The 21,097-nt window shown below is 37.0% G+C and overlaps 1 protein-coding gene across 1 annotated transcript in view; it reads left to right on the top strand.

The window, feature by feature from the left end:
* Positions 1 to 21,097, top strand: part of LOC127504498 (collagen alpha-1(XX) chain) — a 31,641-nt gene continuing 10,544 nt past the window's right edge. The window contains exons 1-19 of the mRNA XM_051879176.1: positions 1 to 506; positions 1,514 to 1,635; positions 5,616 to 5,720; positions 9,428 to 9,571; positions 10,672 to 10,827; positions 12,202 to 12,390; positions 12,907 to 13,074; positions 14,495 to 14,614; positions 15,187 to 15,351; positions 15,903 to 16,061; positions 16,163 to 16,332; positions 16,624 to 16,753; positions 18,331 to 18,476; positions 18,577 to 18,706; positions 19,219 to 19,358; positions 19,643 to 19,769; positions 19,853 to 19,992; positions 20,139 to 20,271; positions 20,359 to 20,501. Of these exons, the coding sequence (XP_051735136.1) occupies positions 1,539 to 1,635; positions 5,616 to 5,720; positions 9,428 to 9,571; positions 10,672 to 10,827; positions 12,202 to 12,390; positions 12,907 to 13,074; positions 14,495 to 14,614; positions 15,187 to 15,351; positions 15,903 to 16,061; positions 16,163 to 16,332; positions 16,624 to 16,753; positions 18,331 to 18,476; positions 18,577 to 18,706; positions 19,219 to 19,358; positions 19,643 to 19,769; positions 19,853 to 19,992; positions 20,139 to 20,271; positions 20,359 to 20,501 (2,562 nt within the window). The 5' untranslated portion in view covers positions 1 to 506; positions 1,514 to 1,538. The remainder of the gene's footprint in view (positions 507 to 1,513; positions 1,636 to 5,615; positions 5,721 to 9,427; positions 9,572 to 10,671; positions 10,828 to 12,201; positions 12,391 to 12,906; positions 13,075 to 14,494; positions 14,615 to 15,186; positions 15,352 to 15,902; positions 16,062 to 16,162; positions 16,333 to 16,623; positions 16,754 to 18,330; positions 18,477 to 18,576; positions 18,707 to 19,218; positions 19,359 to 19,642; positions 19,770 to 19,852; positions 19,993 to 20,138; positions 20,272 to 20,358; positions 20,502 to 21,097) is intronic.

Here is a 21,097-nt window from a genome sequence, read left to right as displayed (position 1 = left end):
CGTGTTTTTACCCTGACAGTTCCATTATTTGTGCAGTAGTCAATGCCATGGCTCATTAAAATATCGCTGCTAAATTTAGGCTAATTAAACTAAACCAATCAGCGACGTACCGCGTGTGGACGGTTTTCGCAATGCCTGTTTGTATATATATATATATATATATATATATATATATTTTTTTTTTTTTTTTTTTTTTTTTTTTTTTTTGACTAGGCCCTGTCTCTCAAAACATACTAAAGTATCTACTTCGACAGCATTTGGGACAGCACAAAGTTTTGAGACACAGCCTAACTCTCGAGCTTTGGAGAACAGCTGATATACCACCCTGAGTATATTCCCCGCCTCTATATTACTAGAGGAGGGCACTGCACCCGTATCAGATTTCACACCTAACCTAACCAAAGTAGAGACATAAACGGCAGCGAATGGGAAGTGAGTGACCGGGACTCAATGTGTTAACATCCCTTACCTGTGTGGAATGCGCCAGGTACACGCTTCAGCTTCAGGTAAACTACCTTATTTCCAATAGACCCTTATCAGAGTCAGATAACGTTATATATTGAGATATGAGTGTGTGTGTGTGTGCTTTTCTCAATGCTTTGCTGCAGCTTGCTGTTTTAAAATTAATATTTTATTCAGCTTTGACTCGCTGTAATTGCTTCTAGTGGTTCCTATCTAACTGAGTTGAGCAGTATCCTATCTATATAAGTCATGTAATGTTTGACTTAATGAGTAAAGACAGTAAAGTCTTACCACCTAGTAATGCGCAGTTCATGCGCATTGCTTTAGTTCTAGGTTTCATAATGCTCTTGTGTAGCGGTAATAGCTTTCGACAGCTCACTTTAGGTGTGGTATCACAACAGATTCAACGAGCTTTAAAGGTCCCAATATCATCGGTTTCTGTTGTATTCAGCACAACAAGCCAATGCATGTAAATGCCGTCTTATTATGGCCCAAAGCAAGGGCAGGGAGGGGGTCCAATTAAAATAGGTGCCAAATTATTGCACTTCTCACACATAATATTTGTGTGAATCAGACCAGCACTACTGAGAAGATTTGCTGTTCTCTCCATTGATTTTTTTTTTTTTTTTTTTTTTTTTTTTTTGATGCAGACAGGTGGGATTTTAATGAGTCAGTTCACTTGCTGGATACAAGCTAAACTCAGGTTTGCAGACATGTCTGGTTATAAATATATAACAGGTGTTCAGTTTTCCCTCCCTCGTCTTGTAATTGTCTTCAATGAGCCTGTAATGACCACTTCTGGTGCAGCCTTTTCTGCAAGTGTCCCATCTCTTTTTGTCCTTATCACTTCCTCTTATTTAAAGCTGTTACATTAAAGGGTTTGGGATACTCTCTGTATGCGGCCGGCTTCAGCGGAGAACAGCAGCTTTACGGTGCCAATGTTCATAACTACTGTTTATGTTATTATGATAATCTCGCTTTGATGTATATTTGGAGTGAATGAAAGTTACACTCATTTTTCGCCTTGCTCACAGTGACTGTTTTCCCACAGGTCTTTAATTGATACCATCTCAATCATGATGGCCCACATCTTTCCTCTCGTCCTCCCAGAGCGAACGACACTCATCCTGGTGACGGTTCTCCTTATGCTGGTTTTTGAAGTTCATTCCCAAGGTTATCTGTTGGCTTTTACCTTTCCCTCCATGATGCTCTTTTTATTCACCAATACTACAATTCTGTCTGATTTTGAGAATTATTTTTAATGTTATGATGGATAACAGAAAAATGGCTGATATACTATCAATGGTTCAATACTATTTTGTGTAAATATGTGAAAAGTAAAACACGGAAAAATCAAAGGTAATCTATATGTAAATATAGAGGAAATGGTTAAATACCAGCAGACAATGATCAACTAAATATAATCCAATAGAGCCATTTTTTTGTAAGCCCCTAACACTTAAAACTTTCTATATGTTTGTTATTTTATTTTTACACACGTCTCTGCATCCTTGAAAATGGTCAGATTTAAGAGCCATGGATAATTGCTGGTGCTTCCATAATTAGATGCCCCTTTTCTAACCAAAATGCAAGGCCTGTGTGCTTCAGAATGAAATAAAGGGTCAAGTAGCATTCGTGCCCACAAAATAGCAATCCACATATAGCTCTTTTTGTGGGACAGAACTAAATTCGCTTTTTTATTCATTTAAAGGTGAAGTGTATAATTTTATGATGTTAAAATATTCCTAGCCTAGTTTAATGTGCAGAAACAACTATAAGTTCGTTTACATGGTAGTTTCCTAGTGGCACAGAAATTATATTCTTAACCGTTAATTCAAATTTAAAAAAATGAATTATCTCTCCTCATAACTGTGTCTTTTCTGAATGGTAATAGTGGTATTATAGTACTAATATATAGCACTAATACTATATCATATACAGTTGCAAGAAAAAGTATGTGAACCACTTGCAGAATCTGTGAAAATGTTAATAATTTTAACAAAATAAGGGAGATAATACAAAATGCATGGTGTTTTTTATTTAGTACTGTCCTGAGTAAGATATTTTACATAAAAGATGTTTACATATAATCCACAAGACAAACAAAAAAGCTGAATTTAGTAAAATAACCCCATTCATAAGTATGTGAACCATTGATTCTTAATACTGTGTGTGGTTACCTGGATGATCTACGACTGTTTTTTTTGTTTTGTGATGGTTGTTCATGAGTCCCTTGTTTATCCTGAGCAGTTAAACTGAGCTCTGTTCTTCAGAAAAAATCTCCAGGTCCTGCAGATTCTTCAGTTTTCCAGCATTTTTTGCATATTTGAACCCTTTACAGCAGTGACTGAATGATTTTGAGATCCGTCTTTTCACACTGAGGACAAGTGAGGGACTCAAAACACAACTTTTAAAAAAGGTTCAAACATTCACTGATGCTCCAGAAAAAAACATGATGCATTAATAGATGGGGGGTGAAAACATTTGGAATTTGAAGATCAAGGTAAATTGCATTTAATTTGTCTTCCGGGAAACATGCAAGTATCTTTTGTTGCTTCCGAAGGGCAGTACTAAATGACGAAAAAAATGATATTCAAGCGAAATAAGAAAAATTTGGACCTCTTCATCCTGTTCAAAAGTTTTCACCCCCCGACTCTTAATGTATCATGTTTCCTTCTGAAGCATCAGTGAATGTTTGAACCTTTTTTAATAGTTGTGTTTGAGTCCCTCAGTTGTCTTCAGTGTGAAAAGATGGATCTCAAAATCATTCAGTCACTGCTGGAAAGGGTTCAAATATACAAAAGATGGTGGAAAACTGAAGAATTTTGGGGAACCATCACAAAACAAAATAACAGTCGTAGTTCATCCAGGTAACCACACACAGTATTAAGAATCAATGGTTCACAAACTTTTGAACTGGGTCATTTTAATAAATTCAGCTATTTTTTTGTCTTATGGATTATATGTAAACATCTTTTATGTAAAATATCTTACTCAGGACAGTACTAAATAAAAAATAACATGCATTTTGTATGATCTCTCTTATTTTGTTAAAATTTTGCACATTTTCATAGATTCTGCAAGTGGTTTACATACTTTTTCTTGCAACTGTATATTGCCTTAAAGAAATAAACAGCTTTTAGATAAAACATTAGTAAAGGCATTCCCAAATGTTTACTTTGTAATTATGATAGCATCTGAAATACTGTCAGAAAACACACAGCTTTTGTTTTGTTTGTGAAATGTCATCTGCATTCCTAAAAGTCTAATGGGACCGAGTTTGCAACCCACATGCTAGAAAAGTGTGTTGTAACCCCACAAAACAATGAAAAACCTGTAATAGTCAGAAAGACATATTTAGACACTATAGAGACTCTTAGCCAAATGATACTGATTTTTTTAAATTGTAACTTTCCCCAAGGGAAGGACATTTTTGTTAGCAGCACAGCAGAAAGAATAGTGTTTAGAATGCAGACTCACTGCCTGAGGCTCTTGTGCAACATTGCAGAATCCTTAACTGCACATAGACCTTGATGGACATTGCTACATTTGGGAAAGAAATTTGCCTTAAAATGCTTAGAATAATTTATGTGTCCTTTCTAGGCCTCTTGTTATCTCTGTTTTCCCTAGAGGATACATGCTGTGCGTGTGTTTTCCACACTGTTTTTGTCTGAGCAGTTGGCCGCACATTTGTTGACTTCTGGGTTGGTGGTGCTGCTGCGTCGGCCAGAAAGCTTAGTTTTGCCTCTGATCCACTGCCAGTTAATGCAGAGAATAGATATTTATTTGTTGCCAGTGTAAAAATGTTGTTACTTTAAGAAGCTATTTCTACCCGATCTGACCATTAAAAATGACTTTTATTTATGTAATCTAATGCAGTTGATTGCCATATTTAATAATAATAAATAAATAAAATATGTTTAACTTGAATTAAACCTGTTAATTTAGATGTTACCACATGAAGCATATTTTTTATACCTCAAAATATATATATATTTTTTTTTACAATGCATAATGCCCATAATTTCACCATTCATCTGGAATGAATGAATTAATATTTTTATGTGAAGTAACGCTGTTAATTTAGATGTTACCACATGAAGCATAATTTTTATACCTGATAAAACCCATCATTTCACCATTCACCTGATTTTATAATAATAATAATAATAAACAAAATATTTTGGCTTGTATTAAACCTGTTAATTTAGATGTTACCATATTAACTGTAATTTTTATACCTGATTTTTACAGTGTATTCCACCATTCTCCTCATTTTATAGTAATAATAATAATAAATAAATAAAATATATATTTTTACTTTAATTAAACCTGTTAATTTAGATGTTACCATATATATATATATATATATATATATATATATATGAAGCATTTTTTTTATACCTGATAAAAAGTTTTTTTTTTTTTTTTTTTTTTTTTAACAGTGCATGAAACATTTCACCATTTCCCTGATTTTATTACCCTAATAACACAATCCGGAGCTTAAAGACACTACAGTATGAGGGGACAAAGATCTACATGTTTTTTGGGGTCATACCCATTGTAACACTCATCTGGGCTATGACGTTACAAGCATGCATCCCCTTCAGGCTGACCTTCAACCCCACCGAAAAGCAGATTTCCTGTGGTCCTCAACCCCCTGTTACCCTGCAGGGCATTACAGGGCCTGCTTTGAGCGCTCGCGGACAGCTGGGGAGAGGGGAAGATGGAGCAGGAAACATGAAAGAGGGGATTGTGACAAGCTGGCATGTGGAAATTATGCAGATAAGCTGAAGACAAGGGCAGAGTTGAGCAAGAGAACAGTGATGAAGGAAAAGAAGGAATGAATAAAAAACTTCCTGTTCAAATATTAAAAATTCTCAGAGGGGAAGTTGAGGGAAAAGAAAGCCATTGAGAAGCTTGTAGAGGAAGACTTTGATCTTTCAAGACATACATATCTTAGTTGCACATACATGCCTCTTTTCCCATTATTTAATCTAGGAATTACATGCTTGTTTTTGTCCCTCATCTGATTTATACATAGTGGACACAAATTTATCAGACTTATCAAATGTCTTAATAGTTCTGTTTTCTTTGCTAATGATGTGTTGTGAACTTGCATTTTTTAATAAAGTCTTTGAATGCCTTTCCAGGCCGGCTGAAGCTGACTGTTTTGTCTGAAGATCGGCTGCAGATGAAATGGAAGGAGGCGGAAGGACCAGTGCAGGGTTACAAGGTCCGTGTGCGGCCCATCACAGGTGAGACTGCTTTAGTTATTGGTAAAGAATTAAGATTACATTATTATTTCTTACTAAAAGTACCTTGTTAATTTCCCTTTTTGTTACTTTTTCTCAGTGTCATATGCTTGGCTTGCTGGTATTTTTTACATTTGAAGTGCTGATTTTTTTGCTGTGAACAAAAACTTTGCATGCAATGACATATTGGTACACTCCCGTTCACAAGTTTGGGGTCAGTAAGATTTTTAATGTTTTTCAAAGAAGGTTGTATTTTTTATATGCTGTTATGCTGTGAAATATTATTACAGTTTAAAATAACTGATTTCTATTTGAATATATTTTAAAATGTAATTCATTACTGTGATGGCAAAGCTGAATTTTCAGCAGCCATTATTCCAGTGTCAAATTTCTTATTATTATCAATGTTGAAAACAGTTGCAGGGCTCAACGCTAAGGATTTTTTCTACTGGCCCGGTTGGGCCAGTGGTTCAAATTTTTACTTGCCCTGCCAAAATTTTCACTGGCCCCACAATAAAAAAATAAAGTAAAAGCAAAGAAAATGGGCCTATAAAATAAGCCTAGTTGTTCTTTTTGTTGTTTTTGATACATTAATAAATAAGGTTATGACACCAAAAGCTACTAGATTAACTCACTTAAATTTTAAATATTGTTAGACAAGTAAACAGTAAGTAATAAAATAGGAACAAATAATGAAATTACAAGTAATAGCACAAATAAATACAACAGAATAAACATACATGAAATAAACAGTGCTTTTCAGGTTTTATATAGGCTTAAACAGGAGATTTTCAGGTACAGAAATTGTAATCTAATATATAACTATATAACTATTGATTGAACTTTATTAAAGTTAATCAGTCAAGAGCAGTTACAGATGCATAAATACTGTTTTTGAAATGTTAAAAATATAAAACGTTAAATACTGTTATTTGAAATTTTTTATAAAATGAAAAGATACTTTAAATGTGAAATTAAACCCGCCAGTAGGTGGCAGCAAGTCCCTGTTAATGAGCGAGTCATTGAGATTCAACCGATTCATTCAAACAGCTGATTCATTCAGGAAGTGTTGCTCAGAGACACAAAACAATTCTGTGGACTTTGGAACTATTTTCGTTGGTGTCTAAAATGTAAGTCAATTAATATAAAATGCTCGTTTATTAAACTGTACGTTGTATAAAATTAATATCACATTTGTAATCATGCTTGTATTTGGATAAAGTCCTTATTATCAAGCCCTGAGCTGTGCTGCTTAGTATCTTTGTGGAAATGCTAATACATTTAAAAAAAATAATATTTACATCTATTTTTTTCAGGATTTTTTGATGAGTGGATAGTTAAAAAAAAAAACAGCATTTATTTGAAATCTATATTTTTGTAACAATGTAAATGTCTTTGCTGTCATTTTTTTTTTTTTTTTAACATTTTAATGCATCCTTGCTGAATAAAAGTATTCATTTCTCTCTCAAAAAAATCTTACTATAGACTTTTGAATGGTGGTGTATGCAATGTGCATTCATAATGTACATAATAACACAAAAAGGTGCACACTGATCGCCATGAACAACAGCAAAGCGTATAGCAGTCATACCTGCTGGCTCCAGGGCACATTAAATCCTCCGCTGCTCTGAGGAAACACCCAAATTTTGTGCACTACACATATCAGGAACTGGATTCCACTGAAGCACTGAGATTTATTTTATTTACCAGCAGCATTTTCACACTTTTGAAACTTCTGTATTTGTCAGTAAATAAATCAAATAAATAGAAACGTTACTTATTTTTAAAATCAGCATGAAACTGAAGTTACGATAATCTTTTCTTCCCTATTGTGCCATATAAATGAGTAAAACAGCTTCTCAAACAAGCAAAAATGTTGAGCGAGACTTTTTTTTTCCCCCATTGGGAATTGATTGGGTCATTATCTGTTATCATTATAGCTATTTAGATTAAAGCTGTTAATTAGACAAAAATAGACAAAATAGTGTGCTCGGATAAATTCTTTTCAGTACATTCTTATCCCACTGAGTAAGCATTCAGAACAGGTGAGGAATGGGAAAGCAGGATTTTTGAGATATGAGGATAGTCATAATCTTTGCTCATATCACTTCTGACATCTCATCTTGTTTTTTTACCACTCTGTATGTGTGTATCTTTCAGTGATACCCCTTCTCTTTCCCTCTCTCTTTCCCACCATCTCTCTCTCTCTCTCTCTCTCTCTGTGTCTCTCTCTCTTTCTTTTTCTTTGTCTCTCTTATCTACTGTTCCGCCCTTGTGCTCAGTTAGGTGAGTCCAGACAGGTCTGTTGCAGTCTCGAGAAAGTTCACACAGCAAAACAAACAGCACGCATGCCCCAAAGTGCTCCAGGCAGACACAGACAGAAATAGGCAATCGTGTTTCGTAATAAACTCTTACTCTCTGCCATCTTTTGATTGTATTTATATTTAACTTCTGTGTAATGAGCATGCTTTACTGGCAATTCTCTATATAACTATTTTCATAATTCCCATAATCCCCCCCCCATACCTTGAAATGAAAACCCCCATTCTGTGTCTCATTTCGAAGTCTGCACCCTCCGGAGGTCGCATTTGTCAGCAACATACGTCATTGAGGCTGCCTCATTTCAGAAAAGCAGCCATTACATTCCAAATTAAGAAAGAAATGACAGTAATTTTCACCTCATGAGGAATAACATTCAGTTTTATAATGGTTACCTTTCTGAAATGAGACATCCTCAATAATGTGCATTTAACATGTAAATGAGGCAAGTTTACAAAGGAGTTTGAGTTCTTTTTTTTCTTTTTATTTTTGGCATGCTTAAGTTCACAGAGAGAGACGGCAGAAAGCACACCCTGTTTGTTTTCATTGTTTTACAAAAGCACAACATTTTGTTGTTATTGTGAGTGCACACAAATAAAAGTAGACACTTCACAGATTCAAAAGATATATTACTCTTATCTGTATGACCAAAAATGACGGAGTATTTTAAGTGCAAGCGATCGCACCGGCGCCACCATGTTAGCTGTCATGCAGTAAGCGCACTGCTATTCAGCTTTCACACTCCGCAAAAACACTTGAATAGCCCACATTTTTCTAAGTTAATGTTAAAGCGAGCAGCCATGTAAAGTTGCTACTACTTACATGTTTCAGATGATAAGCCATATTTGAGGTCAGTGAATGATAGGGGAGATTACCACATTACCACATAGACCAGCTGTTAACGATCTGTCCGTCACAAACTGCGTGACTTCGCTACTTCCTGTGAATTTTTTTTCCTGCGACTAATAAACTTTTGGTCGACTAAGCCTTTTCTCGTCGACTAACAGTTCGTCAACTATTAGGGGGCAGCCTTAATTTTAACAAACCTGTACTTCAGTATCAGCCTCTTTGCAAAGCTTCATTACATTGTGAATTCACAAAAAAAATCTTCACCGACACATGCTTCTCCAACTGTTAGGATCTGACTGAAATGATCAGGGACCGTGCATATAGTAAGAAAGTCTTTTATATCAAAATTACAAGGGATATTTAATTCCTCAGCTCAACCAATGGCATGAGTTGGGGCGGGGTTGTCTGCTTCTTCACCCAGTAGGGTTTATTTGCAAAAACTGCTTGAAGCAGTCATTACGTTTTTTGGTGATGCTAGTAGCATAAGCAGTACACACTTAAGAAGCTTTAAATCTAAATCACCATTTCTTTTCTTTTTCCAGAGGTTCAACAGCCAGAGCTGATGCTGACGACCACACGCGGCCGGGCCACGGTGGCAGGTCTGGACTCCAGACAGGAATACCTCCTCCAAGTCCTGGTGCTCAATGGGACGCAGGAGAAACTCATTGCAAAAAGACGTTTTACCAGTAAGAGTGGAAGATGAGAGGACGTTGCTATGTGGTTGGTGTTTAGAAGGTGTTTAGAATTGTCGCTATGTGTTGCTAGTTGACTTGACCCAAGTCAAAAGCGCCAACCATCAACTCCTATTTGGTGGTACTCCAGGTTATATTCCTGTAACCTCAGTAGATTTTTTCACCCATTTTATCTGCCAGGCTAAAATAATAAGTGTGATTACTTAGGAAACTAACCGCACATCTCTGCACTTCAAGCCACATGATTTGAGGAGTCATTCATGTCTGTACCAAAAAATGGTAGAGTACGCTTCAAAGTTTAATATCAGGATTAGAGGTTTCCCATCCAATTGTTGTTGGAGGTGGGGGATCTTTCCAAAGATAAGAGCTTTTTGTGTGCAAGAAGCATAGTTCCCAGCGGTCAGAAGTTGTCAACACACAGACCCAAAGTACAGAAACCTTCCCTTTTAACACATCACATACTCCACTCAGTGGGGAACTGTCTGTAATTGACACTGTCAAATGGTGGATTCCTGCCAGATTACAGGCTGGGACTGACTCTTGTGTCTTTACAGGCACAAAACACTTTTGGAATTCCATTTAAAACACAGTAATGTTCCACCAAAACAACCACCCTGAAAGAAACCTGATATCAGATGATAAAATGTCTTAGTAAAGAAACTGGCTTTGCATTTGAATTGCACGTCAGCTAAAATAAGAATGCAGATGGGAGATCAGACTTTATTTCATAACAGCTTGGTGTTGTCATTGTCAAAAGATGCAGACTATGCCAAACATCTGTGATACGTTAGGATGAGAGGTTAGGAGAGTAGGTTACTGTGTCGAGCCGTGCAGGTCTAGACAGGCCAGTCGTGTGGTTTGGCTAGAGGGCCATGCTTGCTTGTCTGGGGGGATTATTCCATTGTTTCCTCATAAAAGCCAAAGCATCCACTCAGTTTTTCCATATGGATCTGCTTATATATCAGAAAAGGTGTTAACATAATAGGGCTTAAACACGGTTTACTTGTTTTATATAATCTGATTTACCTAATAGTTTACTAAATAAATAAGCAAAAAAAGCATCTTCACTTTCCCTGTTCCTCATTTTCTCACAGTCGATGGGTTGCGTGAGGAAGAGTCGATCCGCAGCGGGAACAGGGAGCAGAAGAAGAAAACTCCCTCCATTGGCTTGGGATCTGGAGAGGTGGATGACGTGACGGAGGCTCTCGCAGCCCTTCCCACTGTTCTCTACCGAGAACCGACAACTACAGGTACAGTTTCCCAGGAGATATGTGTTTGTCAATGCAATCTGTATATGTGTTTGTCAATTACAACCATTTTCAACATTGATAATAATAAGAATTGTTTCTTGAGCATCAAATCAGCATATTAGAATGATTTCTGAAGGATCATGTGACACTGAAGACTGGAGTAATGATGCTGACAATTCAGCTTAGCCATCACAGAAATAAATGACATCTTAAAATGTATTAAAAGAGAAGTTATTTTAAATTGTAATCATATTTCACAATATCACTGTTTTTACTGTATTTTCGATTAAATAATTGCAGCTTTGGTGAGCGTAAGAGACATAAGAATCTTACCGACCCCAAACATTTGAACTGTAGTGTATATTTCTTAATATTGTGTGTATACATTATCACATAAAATACAAGTTTTTGTTAATATATTATAAAAAATAATATAATCATAATTAACTGAAGTACTTGACATAAAAGAATTTCATTTTCAGTTTGAAATATCAGTGTATGTCTGGTTTTGCAGTTTTCACTCCAAGCTCCAGATGTGTAAAATGGTATTACTAAAATAATGAGCTTTTATTAGTGACAAACCAAACATACTTCTGCCTAAATGGGTGTACAAAGCCAAGGAACTCTACGCCGACCTTCTGTCCCACGGCCTCTCTGTCATTATACGTTTTTTACTGGTGGGGCTACAGATAGTTGAACTGGCGCCAGCTCCTTCACTAACCTATTAATAAGAGTCTATTCACCCAAACACCTGTAATCAGTGCTGCTGTAATGGGACAGGACAAGGCAAGGAGGGGATGCTGTCCACCTGTGCTGAATGTGCATTTAGAACAAGCTGGGGTGTGGGAATACAGACACCATCACTAGCTGTGGACCCTTTTCACAGTCTCTATATTTTGATATCCCTCAGATATTCTTCTGAAACCACTTAACATACATTAAAATTTTGTTTTACAGATAATTTAAGCTTTTGGTGTTGTATAACCATTGTGTGTGTATTTAAACATATCCCACTAGCTCACCAACTGCGATGGTGTCAAGGTAATAATTGTGTACTGATTTGCATATGGTGGTCTTGCATTTCTTGCATACTTGATTGTGATTATTCTTTCATCTATTTAACTATTTATAGCCACAATTATATGTGCAAGTGTGTTGATTGTCATTCACATCCTTGATTCAAATTCACCTACTTTTACGATGATTAAAATTCACAGTTATAGTGTAACAGTGCCAAAACAGTGCCCCTTTTATTAAAAAATGTATTGAAAATCTGAGACAAGATTGCTTTATTAGTTTTTTTTGCTGCAGTACATATAATATTTTTATTTAGCTGTTTATCTTTCATTCATGATGTCTTTTTTGCTACTATAGAGCCTCCTGTTATACCTGAGCTTGAGCCAGAAGTTGACAGAAGCCATAAAGAAAAGAAAAAAAAAGACAAGAATCGATTAAAGACTGAGGATAAAAATGATCAAGAGGATAATGTAAGGAAGTCAGTGAAAGAGGAAGTCACCAACACCAACAAACTGAGAAAAAGCACCCCAACCCAACCCGTCACAGGTAATACCACTCACAGTTCAGATGATTTAAATCAACCAGATGGACAAACAGCTATTAAAAAAGACAATGTACAATGTTATTGAACTCATGAATACAGGACAACGTTAGGGTCAGTGTTTAACAGAGGTAATGAGCTGTGTTGATGTTTCCTGTGTCTGTATAGTGAGGGCTAATAACAGAATTAGGGACAAACCAGAGTTAATGACACTGTGTAGGTTGTTATCAGGGCCCCTTGTGTGCCCTCAGGACTGAAATTTGTTCTCTCCTTCCTCCCATCTGTAAAAAAACACACACAAAGATAGGAATGCACCATGGAGGAACACACACATGCTGTATATGTATTGACAAAAAATGCAAAATCACAAATTGTTAGAGATATAGGAGCAGAGAGGATTGCAGGTGTGAAAAGACTCATGAAAATGCACAGGCTAAGAGACATTAAAAGACATTCTCACACTCAGTTTATGTTGCTTTATTAAAACAGCAGTGTTTGAATATTGCCCAATGTGTCTTAAGGTGTTTCCACACGAAAGCCGTTTGAATGCAGTGCTGGAGTTCAGGCAGATCTGGTCCTTCTTGTGGATGGATCCTGGAGCATTGGCCGCACAAACTTCAGAAAAGTGCGCGACTTCCTGGAGGGCCTGGCTGTCCCCTTTCACATCGGCCCGCAGGGCATGCAGATAGGTAAGATGCTATTTCATGGGAATATATTTTGCGATAACATTAAACTTTACTTAATTAAATATTTACTTAATGAAAGTTTATACACTACTGTTTAAAGGTTTGTGTCCATTTTTTATATATACTTTTATTTTTGAAAGAAGTCTCTTATGCTCAACAAGGCATTAACAATACAGTAAGAACAGTAATATTTGTGAATATCATTACAATATAATATAAATAACTGTTTTCTAATTTAATATATTTTAAAATGTAATTTATTCCTTTGATGGCAAAACTGAATTTTCAGCATCATTACTCCAGTCTTCAGTGTCACATGATCCTTCAGAAATCATTCTAATATGCTTATTTGGTGCCCAAGAAAAATGTATTATTATCAATGTTGAAAGCAGTTGTGCTGCTTAAAGGGTTAGTTCACCCAAAAATTCTGTCATTAATTACTCACCCTCATGTCTTTCCACACCCGTAAGCCCTTCGTTCATCTTCAGAACACAAATTGAGATATTTTTGATAAAATCTGATGGCTCAGTGAGGCCTGCATTGCCAGCAAGACAGTTAACACTTTCAATGCCCAGAAAGCTACTAAAGATGTATTTAAAACAGTTCATGTGACTACAGTGGTTCAACCTTAATGTTATGAAGCGACGAGAATACTTTTTGTGCGCCAAAAAAACAAAATAACGACTTTATGACAATATGTAGTGATGGCCGATTTCAAAACATTGCTTCATGAAGCTTTACGAATCTTTTGTTTCGAATCAGGGATTCGGAGCGCCAAAGTCACGTGATTTCAGTAAACGAGGCTTCATTATGTGATAAGTGTTTTGAAATTTCAATGGTTTACCAATGGGGGGCGTGACTTCGGCTTTGGTTTGATACGCGCTCCAAACCACTGAATCGAAACAAAAGATTTGTAAAGCTTCATGAAGCAGTGTGTTGAAATTGGCCATCACTAGATATTGTCATAAAGTCGTTTTGTTGCTTTTTTGGCACACAAAAATTATTCTAATCACTTCATAACATTAAGGTTGAACCACTGTAGTCACATGAACTGTTTTAAATATGTCTTTAGTAGCTTTCTGGGCATTGAAAGTGTTAATTATCTTGCTGGCAATGCAGGCCTCACTGAGCCATCGGATTTTATGAAAAATATCTCAATTTTTTCCGAAGATGAACAAAGGTCTTACGGGTGTGGAACGACATGAGGGTGAGTAACTAATGACAGAATTATCATTTTTGGGTGAACTAACCCTTAAATAGTTTTGTGGAAACCGTGATGCATTTTTTCAGGATTCTTTGATGAGTAGAAAGTTAAAAAGAGCAGCATTTATTTGAAATAGAAATCTTTTGTAATACTATAAATGTCTTTGATCAATTTAATACATCATTGCTGAATAAAAGTATTCATTTGTTGCTGTTTCAGCATTATCTCAGTACAGTGGAGATCCTCGCACAGAGTGGCATCTTAATAACTTCACCTCTAGAGAGCCGCTTTTGGAGGCCATCAGGAACTTCAGATACAAGGGAGGCAACACTTTCACTGGTAACTAGACATTTTACCCTTTATATTCCTTACCAACCTGTTATTAATAAATATTATAAAAAGAAAAGTTCAGACTCTAAATTCTGATTGGCTGCATTCAGTGCACCCCTCTGAATGCACATTCTATAGTAATGTATCACATTGGTTGGCAACCATAAAAACCTATGAGCATTGGTCTGTAATTTATCAGTCTAAATATACCAGCCTATTTTACTTATAGGACTGATACTGATAACTTTAACAAGTCACTAGCCAGTACCAGTATGACCAATATATCATGCATCCTTTAATATCTATTGAACATTTATGTCTTTTATCATATTGTCATTGTCACCATTTATAAGCAATCATTTTTCCTGTGGTAAAGGGGGATTCATCATCCCAAAGTATACCTATTACCCATTGTAAAGTCACTGAAATGCACAGCATCTTGTGGCTTATTGCTTTTTGTCTAATAATCGTAACTCTTGACTTCACAAATCAAAGTAATCCAGCAGTGGTGATAGGATTCATTTACGAGACCAATACGTGAATTTGTCTTCCGTGGCCATTTTTAACATTATGATGTCTAGGTCAGGCTCTCATCCACGCTCTTGAGAACAATCTCAAGGAGGAGGTGGGGGCACGGCCCAACACCCCACAATTCCTGCTGCTTTTAACTGATGGGAAATCTCAGGATGATGCCATTGCCGCAGCCAACAGGCTGAAGAATGCTGGCGTGGAGATCATTGCTATAGGTGAGAGACTCTCTTAGTGAATTGCACATGTTTGCTAATGAATACTCTACCATTCAAAAGGTTGGGGTCGGTAAGGTTTTAATGTTTTTGAAAAAGTCTCTTATGCTTACCAAGATTGCATTTGTTTCATTAAAAATACAGTAAAACAGTAATATTGTGATATATTAGCAGTGTTCAGTGTCACATGATCCTTTAGAAATTATTCTAATATGCTGATTTGCTGCTCAAGAAACATTTATTATTAGCATCAATGTTGAAAACAGTTGTGCTGCTTAATGTTTTTCTGGAAATTTTGATATATTTTTCAGGATTTCTTTGATGAATAAAAATTTCAAAAGAACAGCATTTCTTTGAAATAAACATTTTGATCAGTTTAATGCGTCTTTTCTGAATAAAGTATCCTTTTAAAAAAAATACTGACCCCAAGCTTTTGAACGGTAGTGTATATATATGCTATTATATATTTAGATTGACCTTTGTTAGAAGTTATGTGTATATATACACATATAAAGTTTTATGTATTTTTTTATTTCTTTCCCTCTCATGTGCAGGTGTGAAAAATGCAGATGAGGCAGAGTTGAGGCAGGTGGCGTCTGAACCACTGGAGCTGAATGTGTATAACGTGAATGATTTTCCTCTGCTCAGTAAACTGGTGGGAAGACTAGCACGCATCCTCTGTGGCAAGATTGAAGACCGTATTAAAGCAAAGAGTAGGTCAATCACACACAGATTAGTCTTCGTTATATTGATCCTACAAATTTCTTCAATGCACTCCCTTTAAAATGAAATGGCATGTGTCTATGGTAAAAAGGAATGGAGCGACCCACTCAGGACCCAGTCCTGTCCTATCCCAGTCCAACTGATCTGCAGTACGTAGGACTAGGCTCACGAGAGGTGCGCCTGCGTTGGACAGCCCCCAGCAAAGGTCCCCAACAGTACAGAGTAGTGTACCACACTGCTGAAGGACAGAGTCTGAAAGAGGTGAGCCAAGTGTCTAGTACTAAAATGTTTGTCTGCAGAGGTTAGACTAAGAGTTGGCCTCTACCGGCCATTGGTACACACTTAAAGCTGTTTTCATGTAAAGATGTAAAAAGCTATAATTTCTTGTATCAGACAGCAGTGTTTATTTTGTCTTACCTTTGAGCATCAGGAATTGAGGAAAGGTTGGTTTGTTGGCGCCACCTACAGGACATTTTCTCTGCTGTAGTTATAATTGCATTCAGAAAACTCACTTCATGCATGCATTATTCACATGTTGTTGATTGGTCTCAGGTGGTGGTGAATGGAACAAGCTCCACAGCACTGCTGACAGGACTGTCCTCACAGACACAGTACCACCTGTCCATCTTCCCCGTCTATGACAACAATGTGGGCTCTGCTCTCAGAGGCACCTTCACTACGTGTGAGTTTCAGCACTGAAAATGCTCATTCATAACATTTCCTTATATATGCTGTTCCAAGACCACATTGAAAATCTGGGGTTCAAAACATGGACATGAGAAAATTTTAGAATTTGAAAACTTTAAAGAAATAAATGTTATGGTAAAACGAATTAGAAATATTTCAAATTCTGCACTATTAAATCATTTAAGCACATTTGTGATGTTGATCACGTGATTCTTTGAACATTCGGTTAGATATACTTTCTTCTACTGAAGCTCAAGGTGCTCGTTGGATCATCTCAAATCATTCTGGAGCAGGGGCAATTCTAGGATTTCAATAGTAGGGTGAGGGTATGATCCTAGGTATGAACAATACAGTAGGTTCTACACTACCTATCAAGTCAATCCCTGAATATTCAATTAATTTCTAATCATTTTAAATAACCAGCTAATATTCATCAAGAATATAGACAAACTTTATATTACTGTAATTGTCTAGATTGGCAATATGTGGGTAAAATATTTTTTTAAATATTTTTTGTATGTAATGTTTTAAACACTATTATTTTTAAACTAAATTTGTCCAGTAAAATTAACTTTAAAGAAGATCTACATTTATCATTTTCATTCATGGAGATAACATGGAAAATGTGCCATGCTTTAGTGGAGGATTTCTGTCACCAAACACTTTTAACATGAAAATGACATGAAATTACCACTATAACCAGTAGATGGATGCAGAGGATCACTCATTGGCTCATTTGCCATTTCCACTCCCTTTTTATATTTCTTTTCGCATGTTTTGCTTTTGGATTTATTAGAAAATGAATGTTATAACAAATTTTAGCAATTTTATTGCACTGTAATATGAAGTATAGCATAAGTAGGGAAAGTCACAAAGTCTCATGCCATTTAGATGAATGGAATTTCACAAAATAAATAAATAAGCCCAGATTTTACAGCTGATGGGAAACCGTCTTGAATTGCTCCAACATCATATTATGTAAACTTCATTTATGACAAAGAACTACACAGATGCAGATATCGTAATAATCTATCAACAAATGTTCTCTGCTTCTGATACTGCACTGCTGCAGATTGAAGAACATGATGAATAACGCTGACTGAAATACGGGGATGAGTCAAAGCCTGCCGCCGGTTTCATATGAGTTTTAAAGGGGACTTATGCTGCCTTCACATGCTCTCAGAATTATCGTAAATACGAGTTTCCTGGGTAAAAAGGTGCACATGAACGCCCACTCATGTCGACACTTGAATGTGATAAGCTCGTAATCATGACTTCAGAAGTGGGAATTATCACATTTCCTATAGCACATGAAGGCAGCATGAGGCAATCATGAATTAATGTACATATTACGGAGTTAATTGCAAATTTTTAGGGGGGCTGGGTGAAAATTTAGGGGGGCTAAAGCCCTGCTAAAATAGGCCTAGTGATGATCATTAGGTTTCTCACAAACTTGTGGAGTTCATGTAGATCAGGTGCTGCTTACATTAAAGTCATTCTGAAAATTCATGCTGATTTTTTTTTTATGCTGATAATATAATTTGGTTTAATGAAATGCTCTCCACTTTAAAGTACCATTGGCGATACCTGAGGCTCTAGAGGTCACCGCCTCCTCCCCCAGCAGCCTGCGAGTACGCTGGCAACCGGCTGCAGGAGCCACACAGTACATGGCTTTATACTCCGCACTCAATGATGGAGAGCCTGATGATGCCAAAGAGGTGAGTCTGGAAACCTGTGATGTCTCGCCATGTGGTTCAGTGTTTCTAATTATGTTACAATGGTTTGATGCCTTTCCTGTGCTCTTGTTTTTTGTGCCAGGTGAAGTTTGGACCTGCTCAGACAGATGTGGAGTTGGTAGATCTGATGCCATCCACAGATTATTCAGTCACACTTTATGCTTTGTATGATGAGGACCCTAGTGACCCAATCACAGCCATCGGCACCACATGTAAATATCGATTCATTATCAGCATTTACATAGAAATGTATCTACCTCTGATTTTCCTGCTCACACACACTTTTATCCGGACTTTTAACTGAACGTTTCTAAGAACAGTAAGGAACAGTTCCAGTTATATTTCCACTTGAGCTTGGTTTGGCACGGCATGATTGCAAAGCGTTCTCAACCCGGAAATCTCAGCACTGTTGGCTATACCAACCGTTTCTGCTCTGGACACAAATGCTGAACGCTCTTTTGTAAGAAGGACCTTTGATTGACGTAAAAGAATCACTGAATCATTTTAAACCGGTTCATTGAAATAAACAATTCACAAAAACGGATCAACTGGGAATTCCCACCAGTACAGGAAACTGAGAACAGATTTCCACCTCCAACTCGGAAGTTTAGTCCCTTGCTGCACCAAATTTAATTGAGTCCTGAAGGAATCCCATGGGAATGCAGACCTCTTCCTCTGTCTTTTGCTCATTCCCTTTGTTCTTTCTCTCGTTATTTTTTTCCAGTCCCGTTGCCGTCTCCTCTCAGTTTGCAATTTCCCATGGTCAGTCATAGCACTCTGAAGGTCACATGGGTCCCTGGAGCTGTCGATGTTCCTGCACACCGCATCATCTACAGCACCAATCACGGCAGTGATGTTAAGCAGGTAAGCAGATCCCAAAAGTCTCTTGTTAGGTGGTTTTTGATGAGGTTCTGATGTCCCAAACAGCTTTGAGTCTTTCTCTTTCTTTCTAGTAATACAAGTACAAATTAAACTAGTTTGGAGTCAGTAATATTTTTTTTTTTTTTTTTTTTAATGAAATAAATACTTTTATTAAGCATGGATGCATTAAATTGGTCAAAAGTGACAGTAAGGACTTTCATACTGTTACAAAACCCAAACTTTTGAGCGGTAGTGTACAGTATGTACTCATTCTCTCTGTTTCTCAGGTGGAGGTCAAAGGTGTGAACACAGTGTTGCTGCAGAATCTGTCTTCCCTCTCCAGGTATCTGGTGTCAGTCCAGTCACTCTATGAAAAGGGCCTGTCTACTCCTATCACAGCCAATGTCACTACCTGTAAGTTACACACATTTTTGACAAGTTTCATTTTGTGACTCCAGTTTGGAAGATTGTTGCTTAAATTCTCTCTGATATTTCAGTGAGGGTCCCGGCTCCCTCAGATCTAAGAGTCACTAACTTCTCCGGCAGTGACATAACAGTGCGATGGGAAGCCGCGGCAGATGACGTGGTCTCTTATCTCATCAAATGGATCTCCCTCAGTGGAGGAGACCTCAGGCAGGTTCGCTCCAACTCTAGCACTACCTGTGTTATGTATGTGCAGTCAATACTGACTGAAATAACTTCGATTACTACATGAATTTAGTAATAGGTAATTATAGGTAATAGTAATTTGGTAATAGGTGGTGATTCATGGGTATATTCCAGCTGACAGTAGATGGGGAGAGTGAGGGGGCAATCTTGGAAGAGGTTGAGGAAGATAAGGAATATCAGATTTCACTCTCTGCATCATATGCCGATGGGGCTCAGAGTGAGGCTGTGGCCATTCGATACAGCACCTGTAAGTATATAAACTCATACACATATATAAAAAAAGCTTTGACTACAATACATGAATAACTTGGGTTTTTTTTTTGTGCTGCTTTAGTGTCTGGAGGTGGTCCGAGCAGTTTATCCATCTCAGAGGAGACAGCAGTCAGTATGCTGGTCACCTGGGTTCACCCCAATGCCCATGTGCTGCAGTACCGTGTGTCTTACACTCCCCTCAATGGGGATGCGAGGGAGAACTCAGTGAGTGCTTTTAGAAGAGTGAAACATCTTATTTTGTATTGCCTATGTTTAGTTGAATTGTTTTGTCTCAACACATACCATAGATTCCATATTGAGGGACCTGATGTTATAGAAATTTATAGAAAGGCACTTTAAGGGTTAGTTCACCCCAAAATGAAAATTCTGTCTTTAATTACTCACCCTCATGTCATTCTACACCCGTAAGACCTTCGTTCATCTTCGGAACACAATTGTAAGATATTTTTGATAAAATACAATGGCTCGTGGGGCCTGCATTGAGAGCAACCTAGACTTTCAAATGCCCAGAAAGGTACTAAAAACATATTTAAAACAGTTCATGTGACTACAATGGTTCAACCTTAATGTTATGAAGCGACATGAATACGTTTTGTGTGCCAAAACAACAAAATAACGACTTTATTCAACAATACCTAGCGCTCGTCACTGAACTAAACACTGCTTCATGAAGCTTCAAAGCTTTACGAATCTTTTGTTTTCGAATCAGTTGTTCGGAGCGTGTATCAAATGATCTCAAACTGCCAAAGTCACATGATTTCAGTAAACGAGGCTTCATTACGTCACAAGTGTTCCAATTT

This window comes from Ctenopharyngodon idella, chromosome 22 (genome assembly GCF_019924925.1).
Source record: "Ctenopharyngodon idella isolate HZGC_01 chromosome 22, HZGC01, whole genome shotgun sequence".
NCBI classification, from domain to species: Eukaryota; Metazoa; Chordata; class Actinopteri; order Cypriniformes; family Xenocyprididae; genus Ctenopharyngodon; species Ctenopharyngodon idella.
Note: the sequence above shows the minus strand (reverse complement) of the source record. Positions and strands in the feature narration are given on the sequence as shown.